Consider the following 20,220-nt stretch of genomic DNA (forward strand, 5'->3'; position numbering starts at 1 on the left):
TCTTATTTACAGTAGGAACAGTGGGTTAACGACAGATTCTTACCTTGTCAGCGCGGGGATTCGATCTAGCAAACTTTCGGTTTAACCACTAGGCTACATGCCGCCCCGTTATAGGCTATGATCTGATCTGGATCGGCTAGGACAGTTCACTTTTTTCACACTTAATATGAAATTGTGCAATGGCGGGTCTATTAGCCTACACATGTTTTATTTGATATATGACATTGAGCTGCGATTAAGAAGTCGGTTTTAATTAATATGGAGCAATATCATATTCGTGTAGCCTATCATTGTAAGCTAAAGCTACAATGTATGTTTGTTTGGAAAGTTGAAGTTTTACAAGTAGATGCATCTGTTAATGCTTAGACCACTGCCACACCCAGGGAGTTTGAAGAAGCATCATCGCCACCTGTTGGATAATAATTTTGACAAACATGCGCTTTGCGACTTGTGCAGACAAAAAACGATGTGTAGCCTAGAGAAGATGCCCATGGCTAGATGGGATACAATTTTTGTCAAACTAAATAAAATCAAATTGTATTTGTCACATGCCCCGAATACAACAGGTGTAGTAGACCTTACCGTGAAATGCTTACTTACAAGCCCTTAACCAACAATGCAGTTCAATAAATAGAGTTAAGAAAATATTTACTAAATAAACTCAAGTATTATTTTTTTTTATAAAATCAAAAAGTAACAAGAAAAGTACATAACAACAGCGAGGCTATATACAGGGTCAATGTGTCGAGTCAATGTGCGGGGGTACAGGTTAGTCGAGGTCATTTGTAAAGTGACTATGGATAGATAGAAAGGAAAAGTTCACCCTGGCTCTACCACTGCATATATATAGCCATTACTACATTAACAACATTACGTTTTGTCATGAACATCAAAATTATCCACACCACAAGCTAGAACGAACGCAATTTAATTTTACTGGTACAATCATAATATTAGTATTCTACATAACATAACCGAATATAGTAGCATAGCCTAACGACGTCAGCATGCTTCAGTTCTGTTTGTCCATTTTGAGAAGCCGTAGCCAGTATACGCTTCCTCAAATAGTCAGCATTAATCTAAGATAACTCAAGACATCTGTTATTCATTTTGACGTTTTTGGCTAGGAGATCTTAGTCGCGCAATTTTAAATCAAACTATGATGTTTGGTACAGTATTTCTAACGAGTCGTCGAAAACGAGTCGTCTCTCGTTGAACGATAAACACTTTATTGAAGAATTCCTACAGTTGACCAATCGCTGACGAAGGGGCGTAGACTCATGATCTTCCGCTGGCCTCGAGAAAAAATGTGTGTCCGCAGCCTCTGACAATTTATTTTCTTTTACATTCCACTAGCGCCTATGTTTGATGACGTGCGCCCATAGAAACACATTCATCTGGAAAGTGAAACTTCACTCGAACACGCATTAGATCGATGAAAGGTAGGCTTTAAAATACATTTTAATATTAAAACCGTCAATGTTTGTTGCTGCAGAATTGCACTCTAGGGGTGTGGGGTTTATATGGACAGATAATTTACCTTCAGTGTTTGACATAAGAAGAGATACAAATAACTCCGATTGTAAAACGACTTCTCTTTTGAGTTATAGATATGGCTAATATAGACTTGTCGAAGTCATTTTGTAGATGTCAATTTCGAAAATAACAGCAAATATCACTTGGTCTTCAATTGTCTTAAAGCTGCAAGAACGTTTTGGACAATGACCAAATTCACATAGAAATGGGAGTTATACATCTGCAGTTGCGATTTTAGCATGTAAAATAATAGTGGGATGCATGCCAGCAAAGCCACTACACAACACATTAATTGCACTATAACGGTGACAAACGGTGCCCACAAACTGTTAGGGCCTACATAAAGCTGTCCCAACATCTTAGCACTGCAACACCTGGCTATAAGTGGAGCCTTGTCTGGCAGCGAAACGGTTCATTCAGCCTCATTTACTGCCTTTAAAAAAAAAACACAGCTGATATGGTTGACTTGCCTAAACAAATGTGGTTTCTAATGACAATTGAGATGTACAAACTATGGCATAAGGGGACGACTAGCGGATAAGAGGCATCCGTAATTTCGATTAAGACATTAATGAGCGAGCTAGGATGGATGTAACGTTAGTCAATAACTATTTGTTTAGCCCTTTTGAAATGTACAGTGACATAATTCCGAACATGGGCCGTAATTACAGTGTTCTCCCTGTACACCAAGTCAGAACCGTAGGATAAATAAAGGGGGCATATAATCAGACAATGAAAGCTCTTACAATATTCAATGATTACATTTCTCTAAAACAGGTTATAGGCTACAGTAGAACGTCAGAACAGAAGGCGAAATTAAGAAGGGTAAATAGACCAAATTATTAGGGTGAGGCACATGGGCTACTAACATCTTACTACACAACATACACTTAGTATTACTTTCTTAGCTACAGTATACATATCTCCCTGGTATATTACATAAATTATGCAGCAGCATACAATACATTTTTGGACTCCTCTTGTGCTGTGCTCACTTGAACAGGAAGGTGGAACAGCGGTCCTTCGTGGGCAAAATAGGTCATCCAAGTCTGGCATTCTCTGGAGGCCGGATTTACAATTCCGAGTTGGATGACCGTTCAAAACGTTTATTCCTTACTTCCCAGTTGTCTTGAACTCACTGAAATCAAGTTTCGCAGTTCCGAGTTAACAGTTGTTTTGAGCGCGGCACAAATCATGCTTCATTGACAGCATGGCCAATGTTGAATGTTTATCATTTTAAACTTGGAAAAGAGACCCTTAATCCCAGATTTGGGACCACACAGCCACTGTCACTGATTCCTTCCAAACTCATTGTTGAATTTGCGATTTCCAACTTGTTGTGTAATGTTTATATCCAATGGCCGATGAGCACCGATACGTTTTATGTATCAATTCTCTTCATTATTTCTCTTCATGTGACAAGGATTAAAAAGGATTTGCCAGTAGATTGTCGACTTGATTCATGATGCTGACTGCTAGCTGAGATTGTGAAAGTATGATGTTGACATAAGTCTAATCAAAGCTACTGTACATTTGACGTCATTTTATCTGTGGCCAATGACCTTGAGCCTTTGGCTGGGCACTTCTAATGTAACTATGTCAGCATCCGAAGGGATAGAAATTCCTTATGTCTCCTCTTACACTTGACAGTGACAAAGTCCCCATGAGTGACAGAACACTGAGCCAATCACGACGCAACGCTCCATATTTTCTGCTGGTTTGCCCCACCACCTCAGAAAGCACTGAGCTAGGCTGAAACACCTGCATTTTCAAGCTGCCTTACTCAAGAAAACAAAAAAGATACCATGTTTGTATGGCTTCATTAACTCAATGATATGTTATTTTTACATTGTTTGCTAACTGATATGTGACCAGTATTAATGCCAAAATAACATGCAAAACAGGTAAGCCCCCCCACCCCACCCCCATTTTTTATTAATTTATTTTTTGCTAAGAATGTGGGTCTCAAACCCTGAATGACGGGTCGCCACTGTAGATCTGTCATTATCATTGAAAGCAAGTCTAAGAAGCAGTAGATATGTTCTATGTGCACTATTTCTATGCAGCCAGTTCTTAAAGTGGAACTGACAGCGTTTTAACTACTTTGCAGATAAGAAACAATCATCAGTCATATCAAATTCCCAGTTTATGCTTCAAAACCAACTTTAAGAGGTTTAAAAATAGGTTATATTTGACAAAAAATTCCATGACATGCAGCAAGGCAAAATTGGCAGAAAAGATGGAAGCAGTTCAATGCATGGTTAATGTAATTCACCAATACATTTCTTGGTACTCCAAAAAACATTGCCATCAGGTTAAAAATCACAGCAGGCCTGGTACATTGTTTGCTGCCTCCACCCATTCTGGATGCACCGTTTCATTGTTCAAAATATTGAGTTATTAAATAACTCAATATTTTGAACAAAAACAGACGACTGTAACTAAGGCTGGGAATGTCAATACAATCAAACTAGCAAGGGCAATGATCACAAGTCAGTCTTTACGTGGCTAATACGCTAGCGCACCTGTCAAACAAGGCCTGCAAGCCTAAAGGAGCTAACGTTTGAGTCATTTACTTTATGAAATTACAGCGCGATGTGCTCACATCGGTGAATTCAATTGCGCTGCAGCGGAGGGAAAGTGTACAGACACATGCCACAGACCTAGCTAGGCTACTAAAATGTTGCAGTCTGGCTTCGGTTTTTATTCAGACCCCAACGTGTGTGGATATGATGTCCCATGAGATCCGTGCGCCCCGGCACCTTGGAGAACACGGCCATATTCTGCTGGACCAACTCTCGGAGCTCTTGTCGTTGGGGCGGGCTGGGGTCTTCCCCCATGGCAACTTCAACAGAGGGCGGGCTCTGCTGTGGCCGGGTCCACGTTGCACACAGCACTTCTTGTGCATGCCACTTCTACAATAAGTTCGCATGGTAGAGCTGGAGGGGTTTTCTGCGCCCCGGTTGGCGGACATTATAATTGACGTCACCTACCAGCTCGACGATGTCGTAGGGCCCATGCAACGTTGCCAGGAATTTGCTCTCCATTGTGGGGATCAGCACCAACACCTTCACACCCAGGTGGAACTCTCGTGGTTGGGCCCCCCGGTTGTATACGTGCTCCTGGGTACGTTGCGCCTGGGCCATGTGCTCCCTCATAAATGGAAGAGCTCCCGTGCGATACCTTTCGCTTCCACCGTGCGTAACGGGATAGCTTCAGGATATCGAGTGGCGTAATCCACGACTACCAGGATGTATTGGTGTCCCCTCGCAGTCTTCACCAACAGACCCACCAGATCCATCGCCAACCGCTTAAACAGCACCCCTATAATGGGCAAGGGAACCAAATGGTTTCTATAATGTGCCCTCGGAGCTGTGATCTGGCACTCCGGGCAGGTACGGCAGTAGTCCTCCACGGCGTGCTTGACTCTGGGCTAGTGGAACTGATTTCTGATCCGCTCCCTGGTTTTCTCCATCCCAGCTGTGCCCCAAACAGGTTGGTGAGGGTGAGCTGCAAGTCAGTCCTAACATACTGGGTGGGTATGAGTAACAAGTCTTTGATCTCTCCATTGTGCTTTACTACCTGATACAATAAATTATGCTTGATTGCGAAGTGGTGGTAGCGCCACTCACTTACCCAGGTAATAGCACGCCATCCACCGCAATCACCTGGCCCCTTGTGTTCTGGAGGTTGGGGTCTTCTAACTGGGCCATCCCAAACTGGCCCGTGAGGATTCCTGTGTCGGGCAGTCCTTGTGGTTCCTCCAACTCCATAAAGGGGAGCCTGAGGTCCTCCTCGGACGATGGCTCACTTCCCGGCACGGGGTTGTCTCCCTCCTCCTGGTCCGACTCGGGCCCAGTATACACCTCCTGCGGCAGGTCGGGGATTGTGCAGGCGACCATCTTTTTTCCTCTCCTTCCCACCTCATGCGCGTGCCTCCACAGTGCCTGGAAGAGAGGGCAATCTCTACCGCAGAGAATGGGCATGGGCAGATTAAGAACAGCCCCTGCGCGTATCTGGCACTCCCCCCTTGGAGCAGTTATCCGCACTGGCACAGCTGGGTACCTCTTCGTGTACACAGGACACTGTCATCTCCTCGTCCGCCGGTTTGTCTTTCCCCTCTTGTGTGAGCCACTGCGGTTGGGCCAGGGTCACCATGCTGCTAGAGTCCAGCAGAGCGCTGGCATCGACGCCATTGATTCGTACAGGAACCACCGGAGGGGCTGTCTGTGTGTGCCCAACAGGAGGTGACTTAACTTGCCTTTCGGGTTACCCCGGAGCTGGGGGGATGCAGAGGGCATGGACTCCTCCCGGCCCGGGGAAGCTCCACGCGAGGTGTCCCGGCACGGCACACTCATAGCAGCGCCTCTGATCTAGGTCCAGCAGCGGATGTCGGCGTCAGTTCGGGTCGCCCTCCCACTTCACAGCCTCGGCTGGTTCCGTCCGGGCCCCCTTCAGCCCCTCGCCTCTCTCTGTGCTTTTCTTCCCCCTCCCCGTGTCCACTCTCTCATCCTGGGCCCCTTTAAGCAGGTCCTGGGTGTTCTGGTGGGTTTCCACCACTGTCAGCAATTCCTCCAGACTCTGGGGGTTCTGCATGCTCTCCGCCTTCATCTCGTATGGGAGGGCCCGACGGTATCGATACAGGACAACCTTATCAATTATTGGGAGGGACATTACGTCGGTCCGTAGCCAGCCCTTGGTCAGGGGCACCAGTTCGCTCATCTGAGCGCGCGGGGAGACGGTGGAGTCAAAGGCCCAGTCGTGGACCAGTTGTGCATGGCGTGCGAGGCTGAATCCATAACGGCTCAGGATTTCACATTTGAATTCCTCATTTGTTGCCTGGTCGGCGTTCAAGTCGAAGTAGGCCTTCTGGGCCTTCCCGGAGAGATAGGGTGCCAAAAGGCTGGCCCACTTGGGCTCGGGCCATGCTTCCCTCTGCGCTGTCCTCTTAACCAGGAACTGATTCGGGCTAGACTCCTAAGCCATCCCGTTCTTCAACTGGGCTACATCTGCTACCAGTCTGAGGTTTTGTTGGTGCTGTTCCTCGAGTGCTTGCTCCTGGAGAGCCTGTTGCTTCTGCTGGCTGAGGATAAACTGAGCCACCAGTTCCTCCATGGTAATCTCTGTACGCTCGACCGCACGGCACCCAAAGCTACTGAGATGCCTGCATTCTCCACCATATGTGGTAAACCGTGGGGTGTTGGTTTGAGCGTGTAAAGATTAACATAGACAGGGAGGTTCTAGTCAGAAAACACGACTTGACTAGGCAACAAAATAAACATAACAACAAAATAACGTAGGTTTGGCTCGGTCGTTCTTATCAGTGTCTGCTCCGTGTCTGTCTCTCTGTTTTTCCTCGCGGTGTGCCACGGTGTCCCTTTATGTGGCCTTCACACTCCCCTAATTACCTCTACTTGGAGCCATCAGCGTCGGGGTGCCCAGCCCGTGTACTCCTAGCAGAGGGAGCCAGTGTCACGGCACGTACCTCCCCTCTATCACCAACATACTCTAATGCACCGAGTCAGAACACTCTCAGCACAAGTGTTTGACTGTCCAGACCCAATTTACTAAGAAGCTGAATGTATAGGCGTTGCTGCTATTTACTGCATCTGGTATGGCTTACTATCAATGTAAACGCTGTACTGTTTTCTTGATTTATTTTCAAGGCTGCCCTGAATCTCATATTACTTGTTCCCTTTCTTCTTCCACAGTAAAACAGAGAGCAGGGTAGCACTGCCTGTAAAATGAGTCTCTCTGGGGAGAAAGAGAAGAGTGGCACTACTAAAAGGAGTCTTTCTGGGGACAGAGAGGAGGGGGGCACTGCCTCTAAAATGAGTCTCTGTGGAGAACTTGACTCCACCAATGTAACAGAAAGGTGAGTTTAAAAAAAAGATGGTGTTATCTTGTGTATCCATCTCAAAGCTCAGCAGTGATAATATGGAAATTAAATTAGCCTGTACTGTTCAGAGTGTGCTGAACTAGCTTGTCTGAAGATCTGTCTCTGTTGTGTTAAAGCCCAATCCAGAAGGAGAGACCAGTCTCACCTGTACCCAGCTGTCTGTCCCTGAAGAGTGACAAGTCAATGGGGCATCCAATAGAGTTCCAGAGGAGAGATGTTTCTACTGATCACAAGTTTGTGTTTGATGATTTCCTCAACCCTCTCCGTATTACCATGTTGTGAAACGAGCAGAAAATGTACTTATTCTGAACATCGTTTTAACAGCTCTGATTACTGTGTACTTTCAACAGGATCCAGATGGAGAGACCAGACTCCTCTACACCCAGCTGTGTGTCCATGCAGAGTGTCAAGTCGATCGGGCATCCAATAGAGTTCAGAGACATCACCATAAGACAACGGTAAGTGATCTGAGAGACCTGTTGTGGTGTTCGGTGGTCCAGGAAGCGTAAACTGAAAAATGTCAACATCATTATGTAGATAATTTTATTAACATGAACACTATGTGATTCAAAACATGTAAAAGTTGCACATCTTGGGTAATTTCCCGTGTTTTACCTTGGTTACTTTTGTTTCACACTGGTGCACAGAACTATTTGTTAATATAATATGTTTTTGCAACTGTATTTAGCCTTTAAGGGCCATATTGCTTTTGCCTACTTTTGTATAATGACAGCACAACGTTTGCTAGACCAGCTCTCAAAACAATCAAGGTCCTGGCAAGCTAAATAAAGCGCTGTATTGGCATCAGAGAAAAAATCTATTTAGCATGTTTCAACATCTTCTTATCTTGTATTATTTCAGGATTCCTACGGTCACATTTTTTTAAATAATTTTTTTTATTTCACCTTTAATTAACCAGGTAAGCTAGTTGAGAACAAGTTCTCATTTACAACTGCGACCTGGCCAAGGTAAAGCAAAGCAGTGCGACACAAACAACAACACAGAGTTACACATGGAATAAACAAGCGTACAGTCAATAAAACAATAGAAAAAAAAGTCTATATACAGTGTGTGCAAATGGTGTGAGGTAAGGCAATAAATAGACCATAGTAGCGAAGTAATTACAATTTAGCAAATTAACACTGGAGGGATAGATGAGCAGATGATGATGTGCAAGTAGAAATACTGTTGTAGTAGCATAAAAGTAAATGCAAACAATATGGGGATGAGGTAGGTAGATTGAGTGGGCTGTTTACAGATGGGCTATGTACAGCTGCAGCGATCGGTTAGCTGCTCAGATAGCTGATGTTTAAAGTTAGTGAGGGAAATATAAGTCACCAGCTTCAGCAATTTTTGCAATTCGTTCCAGTCATTGGCAGCAGAGAACTGGAAGGAAAGGCGGCCAAATGAGGTGTTGGCTTTGGGGATGACCAGTGCAATATACCTGCTGGAGCGCATGCTACGGGTGGATGTTGTTATCGTGACCAGTGAGCTAAGATAAGGCGGAACTTTACCTAGCATAGACTTATAGATGACCTGGAGCCAGCTGGTCTGGCGACGAATATGTAGCGAGGGCCAGCCGGCTAGAGCATACAGATCGCAGTGGTGGGTGGTATAAGGGGCTTTGGTGACAAAACGGATGGCACTGTGATAGACTGCATCCAGTTTGCTGAGTAGAGTGTTGGAAGCTATTTTGTAAATGACATCGCCGAAGTCGAGGATCGGTAGGATAGTCAGATTTATGAGGGTATGTTTGGCGGGTGTGAGTGAAGGAGGCTTTGTTGCGAAATAGGAAGCTGATTCTAGATTTAATTTTGGATTGGAGATGCTTAATATGAGTCTGGAAGGAGAGTTTGCAGTCTAGCCAGACACCTAGGTATTTGTAGTTGTCCACATATTCTAAGTCAGAACCGTCCAGAGTAGTGATGCTAGTCAGGCGGACGGGTGTGGGCAGCGAGCAGTTGAAAAGCATGCATTTGGTTTTACTAGTGTTTAAGAGCAGTTGGAGGCCACGGAAGGAGTGTTGTATGGCATTGAAGATTGTTTGTAGGTTAGTTTACACATAAAGAAGGGCCAGATGTATACAGAATGGTGTCGTCTGCGTAGAGGTGGATCAGGGAATCACCCGCAGCAAGAGCGACATCATTGATATATACAGAGAAAAGAGTCGGCCCGAGAATTGAACCTTGTGGTACCCCCATAGACTGCCAGAGGTCCGGACAACAGGCCCTCCGAGTTGACACACTGAACTCTGTCTGAGAAGTAGTTGGTGAACCAGCCGAGGCAGTCATTTGAGAATCCAATGCTGTTGAGTCTGCCGATAAGAATACGGTGATTGACAGAGTCGAAAGCCTTGGCCAGGTTGATGAAGATGGCTGCACAGTACTGTCTTTTATCGCTGGTGTTTATGATGTCGTTTAGGACCTTGAGGCTGAGGTGCACCCGTGACCAGCTCGGAAACCAGATTGCACAGCGGAGAGGGTACGGTGGGATTCGAAATGGTCAGTGATCTGTTTATTAACTTGGCTTTTGAAGATGTTAGAAAGGCAGGGCAGGATGGATATAGGTCTATAACAGTTTGGGTCTAGAGTGTCACCCCCTGTGAAGAGGGGGATGACCGCGGCAGCTTTCCAATCTTTAGAGATCTCAGACGATACGAAAGAGAGGTTGAACAGACTGGTTATAGGGGTTGCAACAATGGCGGCGGATAATTTTAGAAAGAGAGGGTCCAGATTGTCTAGGCCAGCTGATTTGAACGGGTCCAGGTTTTGCAGCTCTTTCAAAACATCTGCTATCTGGATTTTGGTGAAGGAGAATCTGGGGAGTCTTGGGCAAGTAGCTGCAGGGGTTGCGGGGCTGTTGGCTGGGGTTGGGGTATCCAGGAGGAAAGCATGGCCAGCCGTAGAGAAATGCTTATTGAAATTCTCGATTATCGTGGATTTATCGGTGGTGACAGTGTTACCTAGCCTCAGTGCAGCGGGCAGCTTGGAGGAGGTGCTCTTATTCTCCATGGACTTTACAGTGTCCCAAACATTTTTGGAGTTAGAGCTACAGGATGCAAATTTCTGTTTGAAAAGCTAACCTTTGCTTTCCTGACTGACTACGTGTATTGGTTGCTGACTTCCCTGAAAAGTTGCATATCGCGGGGACTATTCGATGCTTGTGCAGTCCGTTTTTCTGCTGGTCGAGGGAAGTCAGGTCTGGAGTAAACCAAGGGCTATATCTGTTCTTAGTTCTACATTTTTGGAAAGGGGCATGCTTATTTAAGATGGTGAGGAAATTACTTTTAAAGAAAGCCCAGGCATCCTCGACTGACGGGATGAGGTCAATATCCTTCCAGGATACCTGGGCCAGGTCGATTAGAAAGGCCTGCTCGCAGAAGAGTTTTAGGGAGCGTTTGACAGTGATGAGGGGTGGTCGTTTGACCGCGGACCCATAGCGGATGCAGGCAATGAGGCAGTGATCGCTGAGATCCTGATTGAACACAGCAGAGGTGTATTTGGAGGGCAGGTTGGTCAGGATAATATCTATGAGGGTGCCCATGTTTATGGATTTAGGGTTGTACCTGGTGGGTTCCTTGATAATTTGTGTGAGATTGAGGGCATCTAGCTTAGATTGTAGGACTGCCGGGGTGTTAAGCATATCCCAGTTTAGGTCACCTACCAGAACGAACTCTGAAGATAGATGGGGGGCAATCAATTCACATAGGGTCCAAGGCACAGCTGGGAGCTGAGGGGGGTCTATAACAGGCGGCAACAGTGAGAGACTTATTTCTGGAGAGATTCATTTTTAGAATTAGAAGCTCGAACTCTTTGGGCATAGACCTGGAAAGTATGACAGAACTTTGCAGGCTATCTCTGGAGTAGATTGCAACTCCTCCCCCTTTGTCAGTTCTATCTTGACGGAAAATGTTGTAGTTGGGAATGGAAATCTCAGAATTTTTGGTGGCCTTCCTAAGCCAGGATTCAGACACGGCAAGGACATCAGGGTTGGTGGAGTGTGCTAAAGCAGTGATTAAAACAAACTTGGGGAGGATGCTTCTGATGTTAACATGCATGAAACCAAGGCTTTTTCGGTTACAGAAGTCAACAAATGAGAGTGCCTGGGGACACGCAGGGCCTGGGTTAACCTCCACATCACCTGAGGAACAGAGGAGGAGTAGGATGAGGGTACGGCTAATGGCTATCAAAACTGGTCGTCTAGTGAGTTGGGGACAGAGAATCAAAGAAGCAGATTTCTGGGCATGGTAGAATAGATTCAGGGCATAATGTACAGACGGGTATGGTGGGGTGCGGGTACAGTGGAGGTAAGCCCAGGCACCGATTGATGATAAGAGAGGTTGCATCTCTGGACGTGCTAGTTATGCTGGGTGAGGTCACCGCATGTGGGAGGTGGGACAAAGGAGGTATCTGAGGCATGTTGAGTGGGACTAGGGGCTCCGCAGTAAACTAAACTAAAGTGTACAAGGCATATTGACATTTGAGGGAGACATAAAGCGAGGTATAAAGCAATCACAGGTGTTGATTGGGAGAGCTAGCTAAGACAACAACAGCTAATCAGCTAAGACAACAACAACAACAGGTAAAATGGCGATGAATGGGCAGAGAGGGTCGGTTAACTACACACAAGGCCTGAGCCAACAGATAAACAAAATGGAGTACCGAGATTAATGAACAGTCCAGCAGGCATCAGCTATGTAGCCAAGTGATCATAGGGTCCAGTGAACAGCAATAGATGGAATAGGGAAGCTGCGGGGTAGTCGTTACTACGCTAGCACGCGGGAGACACGGCGCTTAAAGTTAGCAGGCCGGGGTTAGTAGAAGCGTCTGCTCCGACGTCCGACAAAGGCCGGTTGAGGGCACAGCGGATGGAGTTAAGTCGGCGGACCAGTCGTGGTGGTACGGCGGGGCGCCGTGTCGACAAAGGGTCCAGGACAGATGACAAAAGAGGTATTGTAGTTGTAGTAATTTCGTTTGCTAGCCGGGAGATGCAGTTGGGTCGCGGCTAACTGGTGCTAGCTTCGGGGCAGGGGAATTAGCCACTATAGCCACTTGGTAGCAGTTAGCTAACAGCGATGATCCGATGCAAAGGTCCAGAGCCTACGGCAAGTTTCCGGTGGAGTAGTGGATTCTAGCCGTGTTGGGGTAGAGTCCGGGAGGCATCGGCTGTGTAGCCAAGTGATCACAGAGTAGGCCGGGAGGAGGGCCTGGCTCAGGGCTAGCTTCGGGGCTGGGTCACTCGGTGGCAGCTAGCTAGCTGTAATGATCAGGAGTAATGGTCCAGGGTTTACGGCAGGAATCCTGCATTGTTGTGGAGAAAACAGTCCGATACTGGCAGCCTGGCAAGTATTATGTCTGTGCAGAAGGTAAAGGCCGCTAGCAGTGGCTAACAATGACTAAATAGTTAGTAGCTAATTAGCTGGTTAGCTTCTGATGGAGGTTCTGGCTATAAGGTCTAAAAATTAGCGGATCCGTGTCACATTGGGTGAGGCGGGTTACCAGAAGGTATATTTAATTTAAAAATGGAAAAGAGATTGAAAATAAATTGAAATATATACAAAAAGTACACGAGAGGACGACAAACCACGTCTGCACTGCTACGCCATCTTGGATTGGACAGATTGTACATGCGCTGCTTTCTGCAAGCATGGACATCGGAACATGTGTAACAATTGTAACCAAGATGTAACATGGCAAGCTAATTAAGGTTGCTATGGGAAATCACCCAAAACAATTTCAAATATGTACATTTGAATTAATGTGCAACTTTTACAAGTTGAAGATCGAACTCTTCATCTTAATAAAATTATCTACATAATGATGTTGACATGTTTCGCTTCCTGGACTACAAAACACCTTTTCTGTAGCCTTTTTTGGTGGGTGGACTATTTATGTAACACAAAAAAATGATTTGTACAGGGCGGGTGATTTCCTTCTGGACATCTATGGTCATCAGCCAGGGAACCAACACTGCTCAATGCTTTTCTCCTTGTACATCTATTGGTGGCGGAGCAGTGCCAGGGGCGTCTCTGTGCCACCCCCTGTAGCTGGCCTTCCTTCAGTTGTAGTAAAGTGAAATCTCATGTTTTGTCCACAGAGACCAAAAGGAGAGATCAGAGTCAGAAGTTCCCAGTGGTCAGTCTGCCCCGAGTCATCAAACAGACCTGTCTTCCATATTCAGGGTGGGCTGGTTTATGTCTCACATGTGTTATTCGGCAGTGTTTAATCTACTTCCCCAGTCAGATGAACTCGTGGATACCATTTTTATGTCTCGGCATGCAGTTTGAAGGAAGTTGCTAACTAACGTTTGTGCAATTGCTAACTAGTGTTAGCGCAATGGCTGGAAGTCTGTGGTAACTGCAAGCATGCTAGTAGATACCCTAGACTTCCAGTCATTGCGCTAATACTAGTTAGCATTGGCTCGCAAAGCTACCTCTAACTTCCTTCATACTGGATGCAGACACATAAAAGGGCTTCATTGCCAAAATCCCAAAGTATTTCATTAACATATAATGTATTTTTGGTTACATATCAGATCAAATTTTATTTGTCACATGTGCCGAAAACAACACCTTACCGTGAAATGCTTACTTACATTTTCCCTTACTTTCCCAACCTCAGTATTTTGTATTTTATCTTTGTATTCATATACATACTGTATTGGTTTTCACACCCTTTGATCCATTTCAGTTGGTTGAAAAAAATGCCATTGCTTTGGTAAAACGGGAGCTGAAGAAGTTCAAGAAGATTCTGTGTCCAGATCTCCCAGAATGCTTTGAGAGTCAGACGAAGGATAAGGAATTGGTGGATGCTGAAGATGTGGAGCAGGAGAGCATTCCCAGAGAGGGGGCGCTGAAGATCACACTGCACATTCTGAGGAAAATTAACCAGAAGGAGCTTGCTGACACACTGGAGAACAGTAAGGGGATTCTGGCTTCATTCCTTAAAGGGGAAGTTCACCCCAAAATACTTCTGGACCATTTATAACGCTTGCCTGGCTGTTTGTCAGTAGGGGAGAGTGGAGTTGAGCCTTTTTTTTTATTTATTCAACATCACTCTGTCGAGGGAAATATAGTATTATTTCTAATAAAGAGATCTACATATATTTCAGGATTTTGTATATCCCTAGAAATAATCAGAATTCATTTAAACATTACAGTTTTGAAAACATAGCTTGTCCAAAAAAGTGATCTCTCTGGGTATGGGGTAAGTAGATCCACGGGACAGGGTAAGTTAAGCTCCTACACATTTCTGTACTGAATGGAATATTACCACTACCTTTTTTAAACCATGTGTATCTTTATTTCCCAAACACAATTGCTTTTTTGTCTTTTTAATAATTCTAAGCATCTTTTAACACAGGTTTAACACCTCACAAACATTTGGTACTTTTTTAAAAACACTTAACATAGGCCAGGTCCTGTTGTTACCTCAGATCCCAGTGATAATACATTGCATGGCCATTGGCTCAACTTACCCTAAGGCATACATTTTGACTATATTAGCCCCATACAGCTACAACGATGCACTTTCATGTTAGGTTGAAGACTGCATATTAAAGCTTATAGATACTCTAACTGATGTAATAACGATCGTAAAATGATCTACTTTGGTTTAGATGCAAGCATCATGAAACCTCTAACGCAATAAATTCATTTGACTTGGTGATTTAAAAAAAATCACCTAACTTGCTTACCACTTTTTCCATGTGGTTTCTTCCTTCACAGACTGAAATGATCACAGTCTCCATGAAATCTTCCTAAATATTTGGTCAAATGATTCATTTTTGCTTATGGTTTCGTAGAAACAAGGGAGTCTCAACATACCCCTTTGGCTCAACTTACCCCCCACCACAGGTCCATTGCTTTGGTATTTAGTTTTCTGTGTTTTTATAACAAAATGGTACATTTCCGAAATGACCTAAAATGCATTAAAAGCTATGTGTATTTATTGTTGCATAAACAACGATTGGTGTCTCGGGATTGAATTGCCAAATAAGTATGTTTTTTAATGTAAAAAGATTGATTGATTATTTTGGGACTGGTTGAAACCGGGTTCTGTTCACACACAAAAAAAATGCTGAGTTGTTTGGTTGATCCAACAGCTGGGTTGCAGGCATTGGGTCATTTATTATTATTATATTTATTTTTTTAACTGCTTGGCTATTGATGCTGGGTTATTGAGATATGGATCGTATAGTTATTTTTCACCACCCGTGAGAGTAGATGTCATTCCAGTTCATCTGTTCTGTTGTATTGTTATCCCATGTTAAGGTTGAACACTGATAAACTTGTGTAAGCCTCATTAAAGCTTAAAAAGTATGTTGGGATATGGAAATATTCAGGTTATGAATTTTATGTAATGTGCAAAAAATATTCAAAGAAAATAGAAATTTGCAGTGTATATACTTAACATGATGAACAGGAATGACATTTACTTTAACTGGTGGCCAAAAATAATGATCTGAAAGCTGCCACGCCTCCTGAAAAGAACCTAAGGATTACAGCTGATGGTTAAAAATAAACCAACTGATGAAAATTTTAAAAAAGTGTCTGATCCTTAAGAGGTTATTAAATTAACCCATGTTTGGGTAAAGGGCCCAGAAGTGTTTTTGGGTGAACTTCCCCTTTTAATACTCCATTTTCTTTTTACATGTTATTGTCAATGAAGAGAATAGGTTATCATAAATGTCCACTTGATTCTCAACCCTTTACTAAGGTAACACATGAGTGATGTCTGCATTTTCAGGTCTTCTAGGTGAGCTTGCTGTGTGTAAAAATAAACTAAAATCCAATCTGAAGAGGAAATGTGAATGTGTGTTTGAGGGGATAGCTAAACAAGGAAACCCAACTCTTCTCAACAAGATCTACACAGAGCTCTACATCACAGAGGGTGGAAGTGGAGAGGTCAATAAAGAACACGAGGTGAGACAGATTGAGACAACATCCAAGAGACCAGCAGCACAAGAAAAAGCAATCAAATGCAACGACATCTTTGAATCCTTACCTGGACAAGACAAACCTATCAGAACTGTGTTGACGAAGGGAGTCGCTGGCATCGGGAAAACGATCTCTGTGCAAAAGTTCATTCTGGACTGGGCTGAAGGAAGAGCAAATCACAATATCCAATTAATCTTTCCTCTACCTTTTCGGGAGCTGAATTTGATGAAAGATAAGAAATACAGCTTGATGGGACTTCTTCATCACTTTTTCAATGAAACCGCGGAATCTGAAATCTCTAACTTTGACAAATGCAAGGTTCTGTTTGCCTTTGATGGTCTGGATGAGTGTCGACTTCCTCTAGACTTCAACAACAATGAGGGCTGTTGTGATGTCACAGAATCAACCTCAGTGGACGTGCTGCTGACAAACCTAATCAAGGGCAATCTGCTTCCCTCTGCTCTCCTCTGGATAACCTCCAGACCTGCAGCTGCCAATCAGATCCCACCTGAGTATGTTGACCAGGTGACAGAGGTACGAGGGTTCAATGACCCACAGAAGGAGGAGTACTTCAAGAAGAGATTCAGTGATGAGAACCTGGCCAGCAGAATCATCACACACATGAAGACATCAAGGAGCCTCTACATCATGTGCCACATCCCAGTCTTCAGTTGGATCTCTGCCACAGTTCTAGAGAAACTGTTGGGAGAAGCACAGAGTGGAGAGATGCCCAAGACTCTGACTGAAATGTACAACCACTTCCTGATCTGCAACATACTGCGTAAAACACAGAAATATCCAGAGGGACCAGAGAAAGCTGAGACGGATTCACAGATGAAAGCAGATGCAGAGATGATTCTAAAACTGGGGAAACTAGCCTTTCAACAGCTGGAGAAAGGCAATCTGATCTTCTATGAGGAAGACCTGAGAGAGTGTAGCATCGATGTCACAGAAGCTTCAGTGTACTCGGGAGTGTGCACACAGATCTTCAGAGAGGAGAGTGGGCTGTACCAGGAGAAGGTGTACTGCTTTGTGCATCTCAGCCTCCAAGAATTTCTTGCTGCTCTGTATGTGTTTGTCACATTCAACAATGACAATGTAAATCTAATGGCAGAACCTGAAACCACTACCAGAAAACTTCAGATGTCTGAAGACACGTCTGCAACCATCCTCCACAAGAGTGCTGTTGACAAGGCCTTACAGAGTGAGAATGGACACCTGGACCTGTTCCTCCGCTTCCTTCTCGGCCTCTCAATGGAGTCCAATCACACTCACTTACTAGACCTATTGATACAGACAAGAAACCGCTCACAGAATAATGAGGAAACAGTCAAGTACATCAAGGAGAAGATCAGGCAAAATCTCTCTCCAGAGAGGTGCATCAATCTGTTCCACTGTCTGAACGAACTGAATGACCATTCTCTAGTGGAAGAGATCCAAAGCTACCTTAGCTCAGGAAGTCTCTCAGAAGCCGAACTCTCACCTGCACAGTGGTCAGCTCTGGTTTTTGTGTTACTGACTTCAGAAGAGGAGCTGGAGGTGTTTGACCTGAAAAAATACTCAAAATCAGAGGAAGGTCTTCTTAGGCTGCTGCCAGTGGTCAAAGCCTCCAGTACAGCTCTGTAAGTATACATATATGAAACAATATTTTGTTTGAAAATAGAAACAGATTTCATAAGGTATCTGAGAAAGTAGTTTTGTTTGGCAGATATTTTAATGTAAACTAGGAAGAGTAGAGGTCCAATAATCGATCCCTGTGGAATACCACATTTGATCTCAAGAGGAGTAGGTAGGGTAGTACAAAGCGTGATATTGTGTTGTATTCATATTCCCATTGTATAGGCTGAATGGATGCAATCTTACAGAGCGATGCTGTGAACCATTAGCCTCACTTCTCAGCTCAACCTCTTCACAGCTGAGAGTGCTTGACTTGACAGACAACAACCTGAAGGATTCTGGAGTGAAGCTGCTCTCTGCTGGACTGGAGAGTCCACACTGTAAACTAGAGAAACTGAGGTCAGTACTTCTCCCATTTGTGCATAAATGAACATAACCTTGAGCTGTAGCAGCCTTTCACATGGTATGGATAATACTTGGGATGTCACAGAACCAATAGGTCTATTTCTAAGCGAGACCAGTCTTTTTGCAGGTTGTCATTCTGTGTGGTCACAGAGGAAGGCTGTTCGTCATTGGCTTCAGCTCTGAGAACAAACCCCTCCCATCTGAAAGAGCTGGACCTGAGCTACAATCACCCAGGTGATTTTGGAGTGAAACTGCTCACTGCTGTACGAGGGGATCCAAACTGCAGACTGAAGAAACTCAGGTAGAAATGTAATTGATGTTAATCGTAGAACTAAAGTTGATGAATGTACTTTTTTGACACAACTACTGTGAACAATTGTATGATATTGAAAGATATCTTTTGTATTTTTGAATAGACAAAACATACCCTATGATTCTAATGGTGTCTCACACCCTAAAATATGGTGGTGTTCTGTTTTGTCACAGTGTGGAACATAATGAAGAGTGTTATTTGAAATCAGCACTCAAGAAATGTAAGTCTTGGTTGCAGTGAAGAATGACTATATTTAAGTCTTGAAATTTGGACAAAACTCTTAACCTTACTTCATCCAGTTTTTATTCTACCTATTCAGATTTGAGGTGCAAATCTGTTGTCTTACGTTAAATGTGTATTTGTGTCTCTATCAGATGCCTGTGAGTTGACCCTGGACCCCAACACAGCACACAACGACATGACTCTATCTGAGAAGAACAGGAAAGTGACACGGCTTGAAGATGAGCAGTCGTATCCTTATCACCCAGAGAGGTTTCTGTTCTGGAAACAAGTGCTGTGCAGAGAGCGTCTGACTGGGCGCTGTTACTGGGAGGTGGAATGGAGAGGCCTAGAGGCTCACATAGGAGTGGCTTACCATGGACTTGACAGGCAAGGACGGGGTGATGAGTGTGGGCTTGGATACAATGACAAGTCCTGGGCTCTCAGTTGTTATAAAAACTACTTCACTACCAGGCATGATAAGACTCCCACTACCATTCCTATCCCTCCTTCCAGCACCAACAGAGTAGGAGTGTATCTGGACTGGTCGGCCGGCACTCTGTCCTTCTATAGTGTCTCCTCTGACACACTGACCCACCTGCACACATTCCACACCACATTCATTGAGCCACTCTACCTAGGAATTCGGCTTTGGTGTCATGATTCCGCAGTGTCCCTGTGCCAGATAGAATAGCCTGTTCCTACAATTCATCTGAGTCCTCTCCCTGCCCATATTTAGAGTCCCTGCCCAGTAAGCCTCCAGCACACCTCCCCCTTGAAAATAAAAAACAAACATCTACCTTGCCTTTCTTGCACTAACACTCACATGGGGCGGCAGCGTAGCCTAGTGGTTAGAGCATTGGACTAGTAACCGAAAGGTTGCAAGTTCGAATCCCCGAGCTAACAAGGTAAAAATCTGTCGTTCTGCCCCGAACAAGGCACTGTTCCTAGGCAGTCATTGAAAATAAGAATTTGTTCTTAACTGACTTGCCCTGTTAAATAAAGGTAAAAAATAAATAAAACACTTGTCTTTTCTTACTAGCACTGACTTTGCTGATAGCTGTTTTTAAAAGTTTTACTTACTATGACTGTGATATGTGGTTGTCTTAGCTACTGTCATGATGTTGGCCTGTGGGTAAGGTTTATGACCCCCCCATAAATACCTTTCTCCCTTCCCCTCTCTTTCTGACCCTACTGAAGGACTGTTGAATAGCCTTTATTAAATATAGAGTCTGGGAACATCAAACAAATGGGGAAAAGGAACCATATTTTGATAATAAAACCAGTTGGAAA

At 44.3% G+C, this 20,220-nt stretch overlaps 1 protein-coding gene across 1 annotated transcript; it reads left to right on the plus strand.

Annotated features, from left to right (window-relative positions):
* Nucleotides 1-1,049: 1,049 nt before the first annotated feature.
* LOC106593433 (protein NLRC3) lies at nt 1,050-19,949 on the plus strand. Its single transcript, XM_014184801.3, has 11 exons — nt 1,050-1,442; nt 7,248-7,411; nt 7,552-7,668; nt 7,786-7,893; nt 13,532-13,616; nt 14,125-14,353; nt 16,183-17,995; nt 18,216-18,389; nt 18,523-18,696; nt 18,882-18,928; nt 19,083-19,949. Exons 2-11 carry the CDS (start codon nt 7,281-7,283, stop codon nt 19,619-19,621), a joined length of 3,417 nt encoding a protein of 1,138 aa, XP_014040276.3. The 5' UTR covers nt 1,050-1,442; nt 7,248-7,280; the 3' UTR covers nt 19,622-19,949.
* Nucleotides 19,950-20,220: the final 271 nt, after the last annotated feature.

The sequence above is a fragment of the Salmo salar genome, chromosome 01 (assembly GCF_965601325.2).
Source record: "Salmo salar chromosome 01, fSalSal1, whole genome shotgun sequence".
NCBI lineage: Eukaryota > Metazoa > Chordata > Actinopteri > Salmoniformes > Salmonidae > Salmo > Salmo salar.